Below are 20,607 nucleotides of genomic sequence, written 5' to 3' on the forward strand. Positions count from 1 at the left end.
GGTTTAGGGATCTTTTCCGGTGGTGGTTAAAGTTGTTTGTTGGGTTAGCTGGCTGTTGAACATGTCCTCCCATACCCAGGAGTCTAGGTCGAACACTCCGAATGATGAACCAGCTCTTGATTCCTCCGCACTTCAGGTAACAGATTTTTCATGTTGTGTTTGATTTGTTGATTGATAAATGAAAAATCAGTTATTTGGGAAAGTGTTTGATTTAGTGTTTGATTTCATGTTCATGTTGTGTTCATGGGTTGTTTGATTTGGGAACATTTTGTTAATTTCACCGTGCGCCAGGGTCCTGAGCATGTTGGCAGAGTAGTGGTTGAAGGAGTGGAAGGTGATGTACATGTCTCTGTCTCTGTTGGTGAAGAACAAGGGAGTGATGAAGAACAGGAAAGTGATGAAGCACAAGGGACTGACTCTGATGAAGAAGAAGATGAAAACGAGTCTAAAAATGTGGTTGAAGAACAAAATGTTGATGTGGAGCCGCCTACTGAAATTGCTATCAATGGTATAGAAGATTTGGGGATGGTAAATTTCAAACAACTATCTGTCAATGATATAGTCACCTATCACTTCCCGGATCGTGAGGTTGCTTTCTTGTTCTACAGTTGGTATGCTCGGATGCATGGATTTGCTGCGAGGAAGGCTAAGGTTCTAAAAAACAATCATGGAGATGTAATCCAACAGAGATTTGTTTGCTTTAGGGAGGGTAAAAGGAAAGAGAAAGAGGAGCCAGAAGTTGATGTTCATGCTGGTGAAAAGAGAAAGCGTTTTCCAAAAAAAGCCACAAGATGTGAGTGTAAGGCTTATTGTCAGGTCCATGTTCATAAGGATAACAAGCGTTGGCATGTTAGATCTGTTTGTGATGATCATAATCATGTACTTGTTGAAGAAAATTTGATTGGATTGGTACCCACTCATAGGAGAATGAATGAGGCTGACATTACTCAATTGAATTGCTTTAGGAAGTCAGGAATCACCACTCCACAGGCTTATGGTGTGTTTGCCAACCAGATGGGTGGATATCAAAATGTTCCATTTGGACCTAGACAAATGTACAATGAAAAGTTTAAAAAGAAGAAGGTGGAAGTATGTGATGCGAGAGGTGTGATCACTTTCTTACGTAATTTGAAGGAAAAGGATCCTGACTTGATGTGGAAACACACTTCTAATGAGGAAGGAAGGTTGGACAAGTTGTCTTGGAGTGATGGTTTCAGCCGGGACAACTATTTATTGTTTGGAGATGTGTTGGCATTTGATGCCACATACAAGAAAAACAAGTACAAGCGGCCACTTGTAATTTTCTCCGGAGTTAATCATCACAATCAGACAATTATCTTTGCTGCTGCTTTAGTTTCTAATGAGAAAGAGGAGACATATGTTTGGTTGCTTCACAATTTGTTAGATGCAATGCGGGGGAAAGCACCAGTATCAGTAATCACAGATGGAGATCCGGCAATGAAAAATGCAATTAAAAGTGTGTTTCCAAATGCGCATCACAGGTTATGTGCTTGGCATCTTCTTCGGAATGCAGTAAGCAATGTTGCTGAACCAAAGTTTGTTCAAATGTTTTCAAGATGCATGCTTTGGGATCTTGAAATTGTGGAGTTTGAGGAGAGATGGGCTCAAATGGTTATTGAATGTGGATGTGAAGAGAATGTGTGGGTTCATGATTTGTATGAGCGGAAGAAGATGTGGGCTGCTGCATATATGCGGGGTGAATTCTTCGCGGGCTTTCGTACAACCTCACGGGTTGAGGGATTACATGCCCAAGTTGGGAAGTTTGTAGACTCATGGAACAATTTGACTGATTTTATGCACAACTTCTTTCGATATATGAGTTATCAGCGACAAAGGGAACTTGAAGCAGATTTTGCATCAATGCACGGTGACCATGTGCCGCAAATACAATTGAAGAGGCTTGAAAAGTCAGCTTCCAACCATTACACGAACAACATTTTCAGGCTTGTCTCTAAGGGTCTTCACCGGTGTTTGATGCTAAAGGTTAGCCTTTTCAAGGAGACTTCAACTTGCATCATTTGCTTTGTTTCAAGGTTTTCTTTGTCTAGTAGGAAATGGAATGTGACTTTGTCCAAAACAACCAGTGAGTTCAAATGCTCTTGTATGAGGATGGAATCATATGGCATTCCATGCGATCATATTCTTGCTGTTTGTAGATATCTAGATCTGCCTGAAATTCCCTCATCATTAATTGTGGGGAGATGGACCAAGGATGCAAAAGAGGGTCTTGAGCTGCGTGGAGAACAATTGGGTGCATGGGACCCCATGGATTTTTGTAGATTTACAGTATTGAGGGAAAATTGCAGGCGAATGTCTAAGGCGGCATGTAGAGCACCGGAAACATTCCGTGACACAAATGAACTGGTTCTAAAGCAGGCAAGGAAGTTGGAGAAATTGGAGAAAGGTGATGGAGTGAAACAAACTGTACATGTGGACCACAACCCCAACGATGCTGAACAATTCTTGCGTGACCCACTCAAACCCATCAAAAGGCGCATCGGTGGTGCTTCTAGAGGTAGTGGACCGGGGAGGCGTACTTCCCACTGTGGTCTTTGCGGTGGGGCAGGCCATAATCGGAAAACATGCCTACGGGCTACACAGTGAAGTGAGTATATTTACTTACTTTATGCTTTTGATAATCTGCATTTATGTCATTTTACTTCTAAAATATTGTGTACATGGTTCTGTTTTCTGTTAGTGGCTTAGGCAACCCTAGGCAATGTGTATTCCTTAGAAATATTTGAAATATTTGATTTGGATGACTTTTTCCCAAATAGTAGAGTTAACTTTCTCATAAATCCTATTACAATTATTATCACCCCACCACTGCAATATATTCAACAAATTTAAAATTACATGAACAAACATACATATTTTGCTTGCTTTCTTTCTACTTCTGACTTGTAATTTGTTTGCCTCTGTTTTTTCATCTCACAGGTGGGGGTGTGCACTCTTGCAAGGGAAATCACACACTAATTCGTGGACTTTGTAGCATTGTTGTTTTAAATATGTAATTCGTGGACTTGTATTTGGATGGTCTATTTGGATGGTCTTCCTTTGTAATTCGTGGACTTGTGTGGCTTTGTAATGTTTTTTTAGTTGAACCATTAATACTTGGTCAGGGATGGTTTATTGAGGCACAATTGGTTCTCTTATTTGTACCATTAGATCTGTGTTATGTGTTATGTTCTAATTAAGGGGTGTGTTATGTGCCTTGCTTATGTGCCTTGCTTTTTTATTTAGATCAGCAATATCAATTTCTTTTCTAATTCATTGAAGTTCAGTTCTGTGGTGCTGGTTCAATTAATTTTTCTTCGCTGCCATTGAACTATATACAACTATGACCATTGTCTTCACTTTCCATACTATTTACTTACTGATCACTTATCATGCTATATTGTTCATGCTATATTGTCCTTGCAGTTGTTGGCTTGTTGCTAGTTATGAATTGAATGAAGAAGATAAGGTAGTGTCAAAGTTGAGAGGAAGTGGTTTTTCGTGGTGGGTATAGATGAAGTGATGAAGTACCATGATGTAGTGGTGTTTTTTTTTTCTTTCTTTCTTGAGAATGAGGCCATCAAAATGGATTGAGGTGGCCAGACTTGGCTAATGGAAAAAACACATGCCCAACACAAAGTGAACTTTATTGAAATAGTAATGGCCAGACTTGGCTACAAAACAGGGGAAAAACAGGGGGAAATCATTAAACAACATAGGGGGTGGTACAAAGGGGACAAGGTGGGACGGACAAGGGGAACAACATAGAAGAAATTATTTTGTTCACACGGGGCGGAGCATGATACTGAATCCTTCACATATCACAGCGATCCCTTGCGCGCGAGATAGAGATTGCGAAAACATCTTCAAAAACTTTTGGCATGACAGTTATCTGGTCTCCAGGGCCAACACCATTCTCTACCTTAAAATCATACCAACCCTTCGCAAAGGAACACTGGTTTCCAGTCGCATAGTGCCACGACACTTTGAAAGTATACAGCTTCACGTACTCATATACCATAATGATCTTTTCATATTTTCTATCAAACCACCTTTCCGCAAACCATGCAGGAACCGCCTAGATTTAACATATTAAACAAGATTATAGTGGTGGAAATTCAAGATGAAGTGATGAAATTAACTTGTTAGAAAAAGTGCTTACCAAAGCTTGACCCTTAGCAGATTGGGCCGCAGTAATGGGTTTCCAAAAACCTGGACCAAATGGAATTTCACCTTCCCGAACCTCCTTCCCAACAAACCTTGGATCATTGCTTCGAATCCACCCATAAGGGTAGTCATCAGTATCATTCAAATCACTTTCATAAACAATTTCAGCATCAGAATCAGATGAGATGTCGATTACTTGGTTTGGGGGGGGGGAATCGGCTAGAGCTTGCCATTTGCATGCGGTTGAGGTTGTGGAAAGAAGCAAGGAGTGAGGGAAAGTTGAGAGGCAAGGCATGTTTTTATAGATAAAATGGCCGAAGGGGGGGGAGAGGGGTGGGTGAGTTCAGCACTTAGTAATGAGGGTGTTGGGAACACTAAACTGTTACTGTTACCAAAGTGATTTGACTACACTTGGAAACAGTAAATACATTTATTTGGAGCATTTATTTCCCAAAAAACTTCTTTGACCAAGACTGATTAATAGAGGAATTTATGACATGCAATTAATTTCAGGTAACAGTCAATTAATTGGAAACACAAATTTCAGACCATGCATTCGTTGGGCTAGGGGTATTAGGGGAATTGATGACATTAAATACACATTCAATCAGTCAACACATTTAAAACATTCAAGTTAATGAGCATGCAATGGGGAGATCCTTCCAAAAGTTACAAACAAATGGTAAAACAATGCATTGCCTATCATAGGAAATTCAATGCATTGTGTTACCACCACCAATCCACCGCATAATGGTTTGAAAGTAAGCCAAAGTTACATGAACAAAATCTGTGCAAATACATACATATGCACATCAAAAAATGCAGCCCCCCAGCTATTAAATCCTACTGCTGTCAAAAAATTGATACTTGCCCCAACTACAGCCTTCACAAACTCGCAGCCACTCCTTCAAAATCAGCAGTGTGACGTGCATCCAGAAGACATGTGCTTTCTCCTCCAAGCTTCTCCGCATGTCATTGTGCTCCCCGCATAACAGAGTGGCGGCAGTGTTCATACGAACAGCCCTTTCATTTGGCTAGCATATAAAAATAGAGAAACCAATTATTACAAAAACACAATCCCAATCCAACAAAACAGCCCTAATCACTAAAGATAGAGAAACCAGTTATTTACTTACATAGCCAGATTGATTGGGATTAAACCCAGAACCCAATTCAAGCCAACTTAACAGCCACACAGCTGAGTCATGGCTGCAGTCAACATAATAAGAGGGAAGAGTTACCAATACTTGCAAAAAAAAGGATAAGGGTTATGTATGTAATTACCAATAATTACAATTAGTACTACCTGCTACCAGTATTGAGGATGCCCCTTGCTTCCTTTAGCTTCCAGGAATGAAAGTCCACCATTTTCTTGAAAAAATTTGATTCAACATATCTGTCCTCCGTGGTCATCATTTCCACCAATGTAGTGCACTGACATACAATATAAGCAAATAAATTAAAATTCATCCACCATGATGCTAGAATATGAAATGTATTCAGAATCAAATATTATAAAAACATTACCAAGGTTTTCATGGATGCACATCTAAACGGTATGTCCTCCGCATTAAGATGGGAGTCCAAGTGGTAAATGGTGTAATTCGCAATGGAAATGATGCACAGATACCAATGGCCAGAATCAGTCTTGATAGGGATGTAGATCTACATATGCAAGTAAATATGTTCAAAAGTGCATCACACTCATTAATGATAGAGGAACCCACATGTGATTTCAGTTAAGAAACTTGACAAAACTTACATATGTCAGAGTGTTGAATGGATACATGAATGGCCTCAAGTATTCCTGACACAATTTCTCAACAGAAAAGCCCTTGTAGACATCCTCCTATTTTAACAATAAAAATATATAAGGTTTGAATAATATTTTTCATATCATGTATAAATTGAACCCTATGAAATCTTACCACAAAAGATGGGGGGAAGCACCAGATAGTATGATCCATGAGAGTGCTTTGTTCACGCATAATCTTGACAGCAACCAAGGTTATAATCTGTTTTGCAGATTCATAAACATTTCAGACACTAATTAAAGCTAATGATAAACATAAAATGATTATTAAAAGACATTATGACCTTATCAGTTATCTGTTGACCAGAAATCAGGCAATCAAAGTCTGAATATGGTGAAATTCCTCTAAACGGTTGTCAACTTGTTGGAACTTCATCATGGCTTCCTTCACAGACCCAGCAAGATCCATGACAGTAGCAGTCAGCTGTTTAACATCACTAGAAAGCTGAGTTTGATCAAGAGGCTCTACCCTAGCCTCCTCAGTCAACGTATCATGGCTGAAAATTATAAAAAGAGAAGAAATATTGGAGAAAAGTTATTTGTGGAAGACAAGAAATGATGAACAAATCACCAAACAATCAGAATAACTAACCTTTCTTCCCCTGGATTCAGTGGAGTATTGAGGCTAGGTTCATCATTGAGCATCTTTCCAGATTTAGAGGAAGACATCATGAAGTAAACTTAAAAAAAAACCCAGAGAGTTAAAGAGGATACAAGAGTGTGAATAGCCTTCAGCCTTCAGCCGAATGTGGGTATTGGGGGTGAATAACCATTTAATAGAACACAAATTAGGGTTTAGTAACATGTCAACAAGTCAAGTCAGGTCACTTTCAAATGGATAGGGTACCCCACGCGTGAGCTAGGGTATAAAAGTAGATAGTTACATATGGTTACAAAAAGTACTTAGATTTCCCTTAATTCCCTTAAAAAGTACTAAGATTATAACTAGAATTCCCAACTAGAAGGAAGCAAGTACCACATTAAGATTACTATATTATGTGTGAAGAAAGGACCCCACAAACAAGAAAATTGAAAATATAAATTACATTAGGTCACAATTAATAAAATTTAAATTATAAATTAGAGTACAAAATACAACACTAGGGGCCCAAAAATGATCCATCTAACATACTCCTCTAACATAGACCAGACTTAATACAAGGGAATATCAGCACACTTCAGAAATGTAGGAAAGCACATAGAGAGTGAACATAATTCCAATGAAAATACCAAATAAAACACAACACATGGAAACCCACAGCCTGTTTATTGCTCCAGCATCCCTCTTTTCTTCATCCCCACAGCCTTTGAGAGGCTCACAACCTCCATCATTTACAGCCTCATTCAATGTAGGACACATTGAGGCTGATGGAGTTGTGGTTGAAGGGGGTGGACGAAAGTGTAAATCACCCTCCCAGTAAACATGTCCCATTGACCTTGCTGCTGTCCGAGGAAACTTTCTCAGAGATTCCTTGGCCAAAAATTTCATCCACGCGCTGGCAGCCTCCTCACAAGTGGAGTATTTTTCATGAGAGTTCCCAGGGTAGCAATAAACTTGGCGATTTACTTCAGCCCAAGTACTGTAAATGCCCGGTTCTCTACCCACAAACACAACGTATTTCCCCAATCCCTGACTACTTGGTGTTTCCATTTTTTAGAAGTTGTATGTATGTAGGACTCCCTACCGTTGCCTATATATATCCAAGATATTAATTATTATATTTACTATGTACCTAACATAACATATAACATATTATATTCTGAAAGTGAAAAAGTTGAACCACATAGTGACAAGCCTCTGCACGCTGACAGATAGCCTGCGGCGGAGGGGCAGAGTAGGCTTTAACCTACGCCTGACCAAACGGAAGACAGCTGAGGACAGCTGTGTTAGTTCAAATTCAAGTTAAAGCACATCACGTGCTTAGTAACCTGAACACGCATCATGCGTGTCAGCAATGGAGATGAGATTAGAAGATAGATCAGACGGGACAGAGAAGGGAGATAAAGCAAAACTTTTATAATTAATAAATATTTATAATTAATAATAAATAAAAACAAATATTAAATAAATAAATATTCATAAAGCGTTAATAAAATTATTTTTAAATCATCTTTTATTATATACAAATAAATAAATTATTAATAAATAAATTAAATATTATTTATTACAGAATAAATAAAAACAAATATTAATAATTACATTAATAATAAAAAAATATTTATAATTCATTTATAATATTTTATTATATACAAATAAATTAATAATAATAATTAAATATTAAATAAAAATAAACAAATTATTATAATTAATTTATAATATTTTATTTTATTATATTAAAATAATTAAATGAATAATAAATAAATAAATATTTATAATTAATATGTAATCTTTTATTAATAACTATTTATAATTACTTAATAATTTATTTTCTATTTCTTCATTTACAAATAAATAAATAATAAAGCATCTTTTATTAATATTTTTTACAGTACAAAAAATTTATATGTTTAAATCAAATAAAATCAAATAAATATAAAATAAATTTTATATGTTTTTTTTTTAAATTCAAATTTCATTTAGACGCACATGGTCCTGGACAATTTTTTTTTGGCCCAGATGGGAGGAGACCTGGACAATTTTTTTTGGCCCAGATGCGAGAGAGAGGCAAAAAAAATAAACATTAAACGGGCCATGGGCCATAACAAAAAACTACTACTTACAAACTCCTTGGCTCACTTCGCCCACTTCGCTTAACCAGCTCCTTCTTGATTTTCAAAAAAAAAATACATGCTCCTCCTTCAAGCATACCCAGATTAATCTGGGTTTCATGTCACTGGGTTTCATGTCTTCATGTCTTCCCCATAATCCTTCAAGCACACCCAGATCCCCTTGTTTAAACACAAACAGAAAGCGTTACTGTTAGTATTCATTCAATCCAATAATTGATCAAAATAACCAAAAATCGACAATTTTTTAAACAATCACATAGTTTGTAGGATAACCAATTCGCATAATCTATTCATACATGCACTACTTAATTTCACAACTTCAAATCCCTTCTTTGAAAAACCCCAAATTCAACCCTAATTTCAAAATAACGTGAAATTCATAATTTGAAAACCCCCAAATTCAACCCTAATTTCAAATTAACTTAAAGCGGTAATTTGAAAACCCAAAATTGAACCCTAAAACAGAAAAATCGCAGTAATCTGGGGGGCAAAAATCCAAAAAGGAGAAATGAAAAACGTACAATTCGGTGGAGGCAGAAAAGGCAGAAAAGGCCACGCGATGTGTCACAAGCGATTCGCTAGATCTGGAGAAGACGAAACGACCACCACTTTGAATCCACCCATGGAACCAGCAATCGATTAAGGTGGCTTTGGAGGAAGAGAACAGGCCACGCAGGACGATGTTGGGCTTCGAATGAAGGTGGGTTTCACCGGATGGGTGGGTTTCAACGGAGGGAAGGTGCGTTTGGAGGAAGAGGACAGGCGGCGCGAACGATGAAAAATATTATTCATGGATTTGGGTTTTGATGAAGGTGGGTTTCACCGGAGGGAGGGCTTCAACGGAGGGAAGGTGGAATTGGAGAAGAGGAGCCAGAGGATGCCAACGATGAAGGTTTCAATGAAGGTGGGTTTCACCGGAGGGTGGGTTTCAACAGAGGGAACGTGGGTTTGGAGGAAGAGGAGAGGCGGCGGAAACGATGAAGGGAGGTTTGGATGAAGGTGGGTTTCAGAGGGCATTTTACTCAACATGAACCCTAGAAGAATTCTCTAGAAGAAAAGGCAAATGGGTTGAGGGTTGATTTAGGGAGATCTAATTTTGAAAATGAAGTGAGTAAGTGGGAGTAGATTAATTAACTCTTGGAGTAAGTGGGAGTAGATTAATTAATGATGATTTACCTTCTCATTTCACCTCCCACATTTACCACATTAATTTACCTTCAATTAACTACTAATCTATACTTACTAATTAAATCATTTATGTTTTATAAATTAATTATTTGTTTTTTACGAATATTCAAAAATTATAATATTACCTACACTACCAGGTCAACAAGTAGTGGTGTAACTTTAGACCACCAAAAACTGGTCATACTAAATTTCCCCCAAAGTGATTGTGTGATAAAGTACATTCTGACATACCCCCCACTTTATTTTGTGCACATTCATTGGCTTCGTGAGTTCGTGTGTGACCATATTGATAAAATGGTTCATAATTGAATCTGGTCCAATAGAGGACAAAATTTCAATTGGATATCTTGGAGCGATATTATTCATCGTAAGAAAAAATGGGGGGTTTAGGGCTTCAAAGTGCTCAATTAAACAATGAAGCTTTTTTTTGGGAAGTTGGTCAACTATCTCTAACATGAGAAATATAATCTCTTTGTGAATGTGCTTACGCAAAAATATTTTAGTTGCCAATTTTGTTCTAGCAACTCAATACAAAACATGAGACTCTTATGCATAGAAGGGCATCATGAAAGTGGATGAAGCCATTGGTAGTGGCTTATGCGTTTAATTGGATGATGATAACTCATCACTTTAGTATATGGATTGTTGGGAATTGGAAGATTTTGTGTCCGTGTTCGTATAACATTCCAAATATCATAGACGAATTCAGGTTAGGAGATATGAGGGCAAATGCCCTCACTCGATTTTGACAAAAATCATTAGAAAAAAATTTGGAGTAGTAAAAGTATTAAAATGCCCTCACTTGTGTCTCACACTGGTAAATATCATCACTTGAGTAGTAAAAGTATGTAGTTTTTTATGGTCGATTTGGTAAAAAATGTTCTTACTTGTGTCCCCTTTGGTGAAAAATGTCCTTACTTATAATAGTGTATGTTAATTTTTTTATTACGAATTTACATGTATATATTGCCCCCACAATATTAAATTTCTAGATCCGTCCCTGCCAGATATTGATCTCAGAGTTGCTAATCTTTAGTGTAATAACATGTGGAACTTTGCCATTTTACCATTGTTATGCCTTCTAAGTGTAGGATAAGATTGCACAAGTTCTTGTTGTACAACATGAAGATGGTTGGTTGTTGCGGAAACGAAGAATTGATGGTCGCTACACAATGATACTCGAATGTGATTTCTTTTAGTACATCGAAAAGATAAATTGCATTTTTCAGGGATTGGTCTATGTACCTCCCCAACCTTTATCTCTTATAGATCTTTCCACTTGAGTTATAATTCGAGGACACCCAAATATGATTTATAATCTAATGATAGTCGATCACATTTAAGAATATGAAAATTATGTTAAAAAATTGGATATGAACATTGATATAAAAAAATTTATTGTTTATTAAATATAATGAATTATTTGTTTACTCAATTCAATTATTTTTATCTCTAAATTAATGCAGTCATCCAAAATTTTCAATATCAATTATTTAAAACTTAAAAAAAATACTCTTTCAAAAAAATTATTAATTATTAATAAAAAAATATCATGTCAATAACTAGCTTTAATAAGCACTTAATATAAATAAAAAACCGCTTAGTTCCATTTTATAATAGGGCTTTAAACCCTATTATAAATACGAGCCTCTGCTATCTCTCTTCTAAAACCCCGTCTCAGAATTCATTCACTGAGAACAAACATCAAACACCATGAGCTCCTTCAACAACTCCACCATTGACAACCTCCTCCTTCAGGGCTTCATGGACAGGCTCAACCTCCGATCCTCATCAATGGACAACAACCCTCTGGTCTCCCAATCCCTGGAGGATTTCCTCCTCGACGACGACTTCGACGACGACAACGACGACGACGAGATCGACTACGAGGCCCGGTACGGTGCCAAAGCGGAGCTCATCAGAGAAGAATCCAAGCTCGAGAAGGAAGTCATCAAGACGATTCTCAGCGGTAGGGGTGATACCCTGAAGCCGAATTCCGGTCAGGCTGTCTCCGTTCGCAATACCAACATCTGTGTTGGGAATCAGAATGATGATAACAATGAGTATCGGGTGTGGGAGTGGCATGGGCATATTATGGTGTATGATGAAGAACATGGGTATTCGCCGGAGTATATTTATGGGAATTATTTTCAGAGATTGGTGCCCAGAAGGGTTGCTCCTGCGGCGGCGGCGGTTGCTGATGAAGATGATGATGATGATGAAGAAGCTCCTAAGAAGGAGGAGAATGGGAACCTGGGTTTGAAGGATTTGATTGATAATGATAGTAATAACAAGGAATCTTCTTCTGCTGGTGGTCGGATTCTTCATCGCCACATCAACGCTGGTTCCTCCGGGTAGCTAATTTCATTGCTCAATACTCTTTTTTTGTTCACTCCTATCATTTTTCTGTTTAGTTTTTGTGTTTTTCTGAGTTTGTTTGGTGTGTTTACTGGTATTCAGTTGTTTATATCTGTGTCCTGAGTTTTAGTTGTGTCACTTGTGTGTGCTGCCTAAATGGTGTTGAGGGTGTGTTTGATTTTTAGGTCATGTTTGTGTTGAAGTTTAGAATGAGAAGGTGAGCTTCTTCATGTTAATGACATTGGGAAGTGTCTTTATGCTGCTTTCCATCTAATGGCTCTTGGAATGTGTGAGGATGTTTAATGATTCTTTGTTTTCTGTTCAAGTATGTGAGACACATTCTCTTCAATGACACAAGAGACATGGATTGACTCTTTTAACCAGTGGGATTTTATCATGTCTATAATTGACTCACTTAACTTCTAGAAATTTAATTTCCTTTGCATGTATATTTTTTAATTTGATTTTATACCATATTCCTTTGTTTCGTGTCATGTTGTGTTGTATCTGTGTCATCGCATTTGTGCTTCTTAGGTTGGATCATGTGTTTTATCTGTCCTTCCACTTATCATCATGGAGTGCAGTTATGCTTAAATTGACTAATGTCCCTGAACAATACTGTGGTCATTCGTCGGAATTGTGTTTCTTGATGTGAATTTGAAACGATTCAACAATCCAGAAATTCATATCATGTGATGAATCTCTAATAACTTCCCGTGTGATATATGCATAAACTAGTGTGAGTGATTCTTATCAGTGATAAGAATCGCAGGATTCAATGGTTTGTTTATCATTCAACCATTATCAGGCTTTGGCCCTCACAGTTTCACAAGAAAATTATCATGATCAAACTTATCCCACTTGCAATAACATCTTCCCGTAATTTGAAAAATGATTCAATTAGGTTCCTTTTAATCAGTTGTTGATGCAACTGTGTCTCTCTTGAATGGCAATGCCTTTTCTTTTGCTGATTTTGCAGTAAATTTTATTGCACATCACACTTTTTTGTTGATTGTGCTGATGTGAAGATGACATGGTATATAAAAGAATATTGTTGCATTTGCATATTAAATATGGTGGACAAAAGTCAAAGTATGGCCGTGAAACTAAGAGACCAAAAGTGTAGTTAAGCCTAAAATTTAACAACATAATAAGGAACTCTCAAACTTTAGGACTGTTTATTTGAAAATCTATGTATAATTTTGGTTGGACCAACCTTAAAATTGGCGGAGCATCTTTGATAACTTAAAATGCATTGGCATGGATTCAGTTGGAAGCCTTGGAGGTTATCGAAAATGCTCCCATTGGTAAATTACTTGTTTTGGCATCTTATTGTAGACTTTTTGTCAACTTGCCAACTATATTTTAACTAAATCGTCTTATTTTACCAGAGCCTACAGCCCATCCCAGTACCCTCTGTTTGAAAGCTTTTGTATGATTTTAATATTCAATCTAATGACCTGAAGATAAAACATAGTTTGATTACTTTGCAATAAAGTAAAAATAAGAAGTTGAATTAGACATAAAATGGTTGTTGTCATCATCATCTAAAGAAGCTAGCTATTGATGATCCCCCCCCCCCTCCCACCACCTGTGCCATATGAATTGCAAGTACACCTAGTGACTGTCTTATCGTTTCACTCTTTGTGTACATCAGCAATTGATGTTAGTTTTGGTTGTCTAAACATTTCCTTTGACAGGTAACTGTCTTTTTTTAAAAATAAATACCAGCTTATCTGTTGATTATAGTAAAACTTCTTTTAACATTTCTGTATCAGAATAAACTTTTGACATTCATTTATGTGATGAGTCCTTGTGCTTTGATGTGATTTGTGATTTTACTTTTTAGTGTACCTTGAAACTAGTTACTCGTTTTTTTTGTGTCCTGTTTTAGTGCATGAAGTGCGCCTCTGCAAATGAATTGAACGTTCACATGTTTAACTATATCTTCTCTAATGTTTTCCCCTGCTGAAATTGACAGGTTCTAGACAAGGATATTTTCACAAGGATATCTTCATCAAAATCTCAGGTTTTAAGTGTTGCTAAGCAGAAGTTATAGTCAGCGTCTCATTCCCTTTGTTAAGCAAAGATTGATTTTCTCTCTTTTTCACAACACCAATGTCAGAGTCAAGCCTCCATCTAGGTGTCTATTTAGGCTTTTGAATACATACTGTAAAGGATGTGAGACATATATTTCTCTGAGAATACATTATCTTTGTTAAACTATTAATAATTCTTTTTCTGCTATTATGTTTCGAAATTAAACTTTCAGAGTTTCATATTTCTGTTGCTGTCAAAAACCCGAGAACCGAAGATGTTATGCATGTACAATTAGACTGTTCTCATGACTTCTATAGAATCTCCACTTTTAAGTAGTGTTGTCAAGAAAAGAAAGGGTAAATAGTCAAGTTGGTCCCTGAAAGTGTCACCGCCTTCAACTTCGTCCCTAAACTTTCAAAATGACGCACGTGGTTATTGAATGTGCCAAATCTCCCTCATTAGTAGTTCCTGGGTTAAACAAAGTTGACGCCGTTAACGGAAGTGGGACTTTGAATTTTTTTTTCTTTCAAAATTGAAGCTTTGATAAAAGTTTTTTCCTCATTTTTTGTACTGCTTTTGGCTAAACCTTTATGATTCAATCATAGCAAAGCAGATACGGGTTTATCGTCCTCAGGGATTGTGTGAACATCAGTTCCACCAGTTAAACATTGATTTGAGCGGATACAAAGATGTTTGATAAATTGTTTTTGTGATTTTCAATATAAAGAAAGCGGTAAAAGTTAATCCTTTGATTTCTTTGAACACAAAGACTTATGTAAAGGTTCATTTCACTTACGATGTCGAGAGCTATCCACCTAACTATCCCTAGCCTAGGTGAATCTATCAGTTGGAATTCCTAGACGTAATCCCTTACCATCTAGAAAACCAAAAGGAACATTAAAACTCAAATTCTCTCTCAAAGACATTCCCAATAACAAATTTATCCTAAGACAAGGTACCCTAGGCTTGCGAATCTCCGTTGTCACCCCGGAAACTCCTGTTAGAACACAAAACCCCACCTGTCACGTGGAAGCCCACTATTGTTCCTACCGAAGATAATCTCACCATAAGACAACAAGTTCATTGAGTGGTTTCTCTCTTGAACCGGACCCGCAATTATCTCCTGATCTCATGTTAGTCCATAAAAATCTAACACAAATCAATGATACTTGAAGTGTAGAAAGCAAAACTTTAACACACGGCGTGACCTAAGACATAGGCATTCTACTTTCATTGATCTAAGCATACACCAACTCATATCAACCTCTCGATCTATTTATAAATTAGTGAAGCTCTTTTGATTATCAATTGATTGGTTAGAAGCATGAAGTACAAAGAGAAACACCATACATGAAAGATTTCCATTTACATCAATAATTGAGTTTACAACAATCAAAGAACTAAGCTATAACATTCTAGATACAAAAATAGAAAAGAACATATACAAGAGATAAGAAAGGAAGAGATGAAACCCGAAGAACGGAGACGAATCCACGGCGATGGAAACTTTCTCAAGCTTTCCATAGCCACCAAAAGGTTGTCACCAAGCTCCAAAGCTCCACTCCATCAATTCCTAGCCCAGGGACCCTTCCTCCATGAAGCCCAGCCTCTTCTGAATGTTTTAGGGAGGAAAAATGGTGAAGAATGGAAGAGATCCCGAGAAAAATCGTGTTCTGGCCTTTTATAAGGGTCCAAGGCGGTTTGGCTCGCTTAAGCGAGCTTGAGATTCGCTTAAGCGAGAGCCTTTTCTTAACACTGGAGTACTCTGCTCGCTTAAGCGAGCATAAGTCTCGCTTAAGCGAGGGTTCACTTTCCTTCTATGCCACTGAATGGCTCGCTTAAGCGAGAAAGAATTTGGCTTAAGCGAGATTGTCTTCCATAATTGATACCCTCTGCCATATAATTTCGCTTAAGCGAGTAAACATTTGGCTTAAGCGAAATTCTTCATTTCTTGGCCTTTTGACATCTTGTGGCACAGATCTTCATAGACTTTCTCCTATCATTGAAAACAAAAGATTAAATGTGAAAAATATAATAATTACTATATTTCTATACTAAAATTAAGTATTTACTAAATCAACTACTTATGGGGATAAAATAATCAACAATGCAAGCATATAGGTCAAATAAGTGCTTAAAATGATATTTAAAAACACGTAAAATTGGCACTTATCAAGCTTATGTGTCATTTGACTGGTGGGAAAGTTTTTAAAACTTCAATTTAGTCCCTAAATCTGAAAAAGTTTCTTTCTCTCCCCATCTCCCTCTTCTCTCCCCACTACCATCACCCTCTCTCCATCTCCATCTTCTTCATCCTTCTTTTTCTACTTTCCACCCTCATCTCCTCCCTCCGACGCTCTCCCTCACCTCAACCATTTTTCCCTTCCAAAAACCAAAATCGTTCACCCCAAAATCACAAACCCACACCTGACAGTCACACACATACAAACGGCATGGTATGTGGAGAATTTTTGTTTTTTCATTGACTCACTCACTGGTACATACCACATGATATGCACAGACAAAAGACAGCCGGCACAAAAAAGGAATAAGAACGTAGAGAGGAGAGGGAGAAAAGCAAAATGCACAACTGAGGAGCTTCCATTGCATCTGAAAAACAGCAATGTTGTGACCGCAATCAGTTTTATTTTTTCTATCTTCACAGAGCACCCTTTTCCTCCACTTCCACCTTCCAACCAAACCCCAATTTTCACAAGGTCACGTGGATTCAGCAGTATTTAAACCGAAGACTAAGATTAAATTTTGCAAATCTTTATTACCACCCAAATCTTGGGTGGGTTTGTGTGTGTGTGTGACGGTCAGATGTTGGTTTGTGAGTTTTTTGGTTTTATGATTTTGGGTTGAACGATTTTGGTTTTTGGAAGGGAAAAAGGGTTGAGGTGAGGGAGAGCATCAGAGCGTGGGAGGGAGGAGATGAGGGTGGAAAATAGAAAAAGAAGGATGAAGAAGATGGAGATGGAGAGAGGGTGATGGTGGTAGGGAGAGGTAGAGGAAGATGGGGAGAGAAAGAAATTTTTTCAGATATAGGGACTAAATTGAAGTTTTAAAAACTTTCCACCAGTCAAACGCCACATAAGCTTCAATTTTGAAAAAAAAAATTCAAAGTCCCACTTCCGTTAATGGCGACAACGTTTTTAACTCAGGGACTACTAATGAGGGAGATTTGACACATTCAGGGACCACGTGCGTCATTTTGAAAGTTCAGGGACGAAGTTGAAGGCGGTGGGCACTTTCAGGACCAACTTGGCTATTTACCCAGAAAAGAAAAGTCGGTATTGGTTACCACCCCTAAACTTGGTTAATTTGATGTGATGGCCATAGACCAGTGAGGACTACATTGCCAGAGTTTGAGAACAAGGTGTGGCCTAACACATCCTTTGTTTGGGTAATTAACTTTTTCTTCACTTGATTATACTTTTGGTAATTTTAGTTTTAACTATGTAAGATTTTTGTTCCTCGAGTTTTCATGAGCAAATTGAATTTGTTTAATTTTAAAATCAACTAATTTCAGTTTCACCATCATTTTTCTTCAACTCAAACCCTTAATTCTCATATCCTATATAAATATTAAGGAGAATGATGATGAATCTTACATATAAAAAATAAATAATTGTTTAGAAACTATAAGTTTAATGAATTTGTAAGAAAAAAATTGTTGGATATAAGGTTAGGATTTGAAGATGGGAAAAATTTACGGGTTGTTCGGAAGAAGAGTTAATCTCTATGTTATTCTGAACACGCACCTTCAAGCTGCGACACAGACGCATCTACAAAGTGCAATCAAAACCATAACAGAATGGGTCGGGTCTGGTCGCGTAAACGAACCTGGGTTTCGGGAAGAATATTGGGTGGTTGGCAGCAGAAGGTGGCGATGGGGGTGGCGGCGACTCCACTCGGTTGCGGTGTCGCTGGCGGATCCGATGGCGGTGGCAAGCGGAGGCAGTGGAGGAGGATGCGTGAGAGTGTGAGGGAGATTTTGAATGAGTGAAATGTGTTTGGGCGAGGGGGGGGGGGAGTTAGTGGGGAAAGTGGGAAGTTTTTTTTTTAAACAGGGACATTTTGGACAATTCACCAATTTTGAGGGGTCTGAATAGTTATCGGGGGGTCTGAATAACAATTCCCTATATATCTTCATAAGTTTAAAGGGTTTTGTTGCACCTATTTAATGCATACACGTAAAGAAGAGATAGACACATACTTTCAACATGAGGGGATATAAAAGAACGTTAACATTAAAGGGTTCTATTTTTGAATTTGGGTTTAGCACTCCTTGTGCTAGTTTTGAATACAATTCTTTGCCTTATAAAAAAAAAACATTAAAGGGTTCTGATACATAGACACACCTTTTTTTTTTCTTTTTTGGTTGTAACAAGGTATGCACATAACTGCCAGTCACAACACTAATCCTCTTGAGACTTTTAGGTCACATTAAGTTGGTATGTATCTCTAAATAAATTCTTATTCATCCACATTGTTTAGGGATCGAGCCCTAGACTAGATGGTTAATTAATGAGCCCCTATATCTACCAGTTGTTGATACGTGCTCCACTTTCTCTTCTATCTAATTTTCACTTATTTTTCTTTCTATTTCTCTCCACATTACTTATTGTCCTCGTTTAGCTTAAGCCATACGACCCGACGATGTTGCGGCCGACGACAAAGGTTTGTTCTTAAGCATACACCATAAGGGCGACTAGCGCGACCAGTGTTGACATGAAATACTTAAGCACAACGACGCCGAGCCATTCGTGCTTAATTGACTTCCCTTACACTTGTAGAGTCTCCGACCACTAACACCGAGTTATAAATACATGTTCCTTCATTCATTTATGTAACATGTTATTCATTCTTAGTATTTCCTAAGTTCTTATCAGACTCATGAATTATCTCTTTGATTATTTACTAACTTGCGTGTACTCCCCCTACGCTTGAGGCCAACACCACCACATTCTCAGGCCAGCTACTACGAAGCCCTACCATCGAACACCACAAGAGCAACAATCCAGAATTCAGAAACAACACCTATGTCATCACTTATTTATCTCTATTCTTTTCATATTTAATCTATGTGTGAGTGTATTTGATTCGTGAACATAGATTTTTCCAACATATAAAGATCATGTGTACTAGTAGTCTAGTACACTACCCATGAGGTAGTTCACCGTAGAAGCGACTAACGTTTGTTCCCATAATGATCTCATTCTTCTCATGAAAGGTTGATTTTAGGAAGGGTGTTTTTTTCTTTCGAATACTCATTGCTTCAGATAAAAAAAATATACAAAAAAAAGGTTATGTATAGTTTAGACTCTAAACCCAAGTAAATTACTAGCAAATAGGCGAGTATTTATCCAAATTAAAAAAAAGGATTTATTAAAAACAATAAAAATACCTCTCGAACCCCAATCCACAAGTGTGTATTTTTATTCGGCGCTGACAAAAAATAAGGTGCAATCTCAACCGTCAATAACAAAATATTCAATCAACGATAACCAAACATGCCACGTCACCGATCCGCGTGAAGCCACCCCATCCAATCAGAACGCACCCCTCTTCCCTATATATACATATCCTCTTCCGCTTCATTCTCATCCATCACTCGTTCTCTGCATTCACCCTCTTCCCAACAAACCACCAAATCCTCTCATCACCACCACCAATGGCTCCAGCAAAGGCCGAGAAGAAGCCAGCGGAGAAGAAACCCGCGGCGGAGAAAGCCCCGGCGGAGAAGAAACCCAAGGCCGAGAAGAAGATCGCGAAGGAAGGAGGCAGCGAGAAGAAGAAGAAGAAGAGCAAGAAGAGCGTCGAGACCTACAAGATCTACATCTTCAAGGTTCTGAAGCAGGTTCACCCTGACATTGGAATCTCCAGCAAGGCCATGGGGATCATGAACAGCTTCATCAATGACATCTTCGAGAAGCTCGCTCAGGAGTCTTCTAGGCTCGCTCGCTACAACAAGAAGCCTACGATCACCTCTCGGGAGATTCAAACCGCTGTGCGTTTGGTGCTTCCTGGAGAATTGGCGAAGCACGCTGTCTCTGAGGGAACCAAGGCTGTGACGAAGTTTACCAGCTCTTAGATTAGATTTGTTTTCCCTTTTGTCTAGGGTTTCGTTTGATCCCCTTTCGAATTAGGGTTTTTTTCTGTTTTTAATTAGAGAGTGTAGATGAACCTGAAAGTTTTAAATTTCCAGTAATGAAATTAATGATTCCTTGAACCATGTTTATGTTTGAGTGAATAACCTTTGTCTCTTGTTTTTGCTTGTTAATAATCGC

At 37.8% G+C, this 20,607-nt stretch overlaps 3 protein-coding genes across 3 annotated transcripts; all 3 read left to right on the forward strand.

The window, feature by feature from the left end:
• The first annotated feature begins 243 nt into the window (after positions 1-243).
• Positions 244-2,625, forward strand: LOC130724567 (protein FAR1-RELATED SEQUENCE 5-like). Its single transcript, XM_057575837.1, has one exon. The coding sequence runs from the start codon at positions 244-246 to the stop codon at positions 2,623-2,625; it is 2,382 nt and encodes a 793-aa protein (XP_057431820.1).
• An 8,927-nt stretch (positions 2,626-11,552) lies between these two features.
• On the forward strand, positions 11,553-14,521 carry LOC130730432 (uncharacterized). The gene is made up of 2 exons (XM_057582443.1): positions 11,553-12,270; positions 14,256-14,521. The coding sequence occupies exons 1-2, from the start codon at positions 11,630-11,632 to the stop codon at positions 14,260-14,262; spliced, it is 648 nt and encodes a 215-aa protein (XP_057438426.1). The 5' UTR covers positions 11,553-11,629; the 3' UTR covers positions 14,263-14,521.
• A 5,388-nt stretch (positions 14,522-19,909) lies between these two features.
• On the forward strand, positions 19,910-20,552 carry LOC130730434 (probable histone H2B.3). The gene has a single exon (XM_057582445.1). It carries the CDS (start codon positions 19,992-19,994, stop codon positions 20,409-20,411), a length of 420 nt encoding a protein of 139 aa, XP_057438428.1. The 5' UTR covers positions 19,910-19,991; the 3' UTR covers positions 20,412-20,552.
• The last annotated feature ends 55 nt before the right edge of the window (positions 20,553-20,607 follow it).

The sequence above is a fragment of the Lotus japonicus genome, chromosome 1 (genome assembly GCF_012489685.1).
Source record: "Lotus japonicus ecotype B-129 chromosome 1, LjGifu_v1.2".
In the NCBI taxonomy this organism is placed as follows: Eukaryota; Viridiplantae; Streptophyta; class Magnoliopsida; order Fabales; family Fabaceae; genus Lotus; species Lotus japonicus.

Coding starts and splice junctions, on each gene's coding strand:
- LOC130724567 (XM_057575837.1), top strand. CDS start 244: ATGGGTTGTTTGATTTGGGAACATTTTGTTAATTTCACCGTGCGCCAG.
- LOC130730432 (XM_057582443.1), top strand. CDS start 11,630: ATGAGCTCCTTCAACAACTCCACCATTGACAACCTCCTCCTTCAGGGC.
- LOC130730434 (XM_057582445.1), top strand. CDS start 19,992: ATGGCTCCAGCAAAGGCCGAGAAGAAGCCAGCGGAGAAGAAACCCGCG.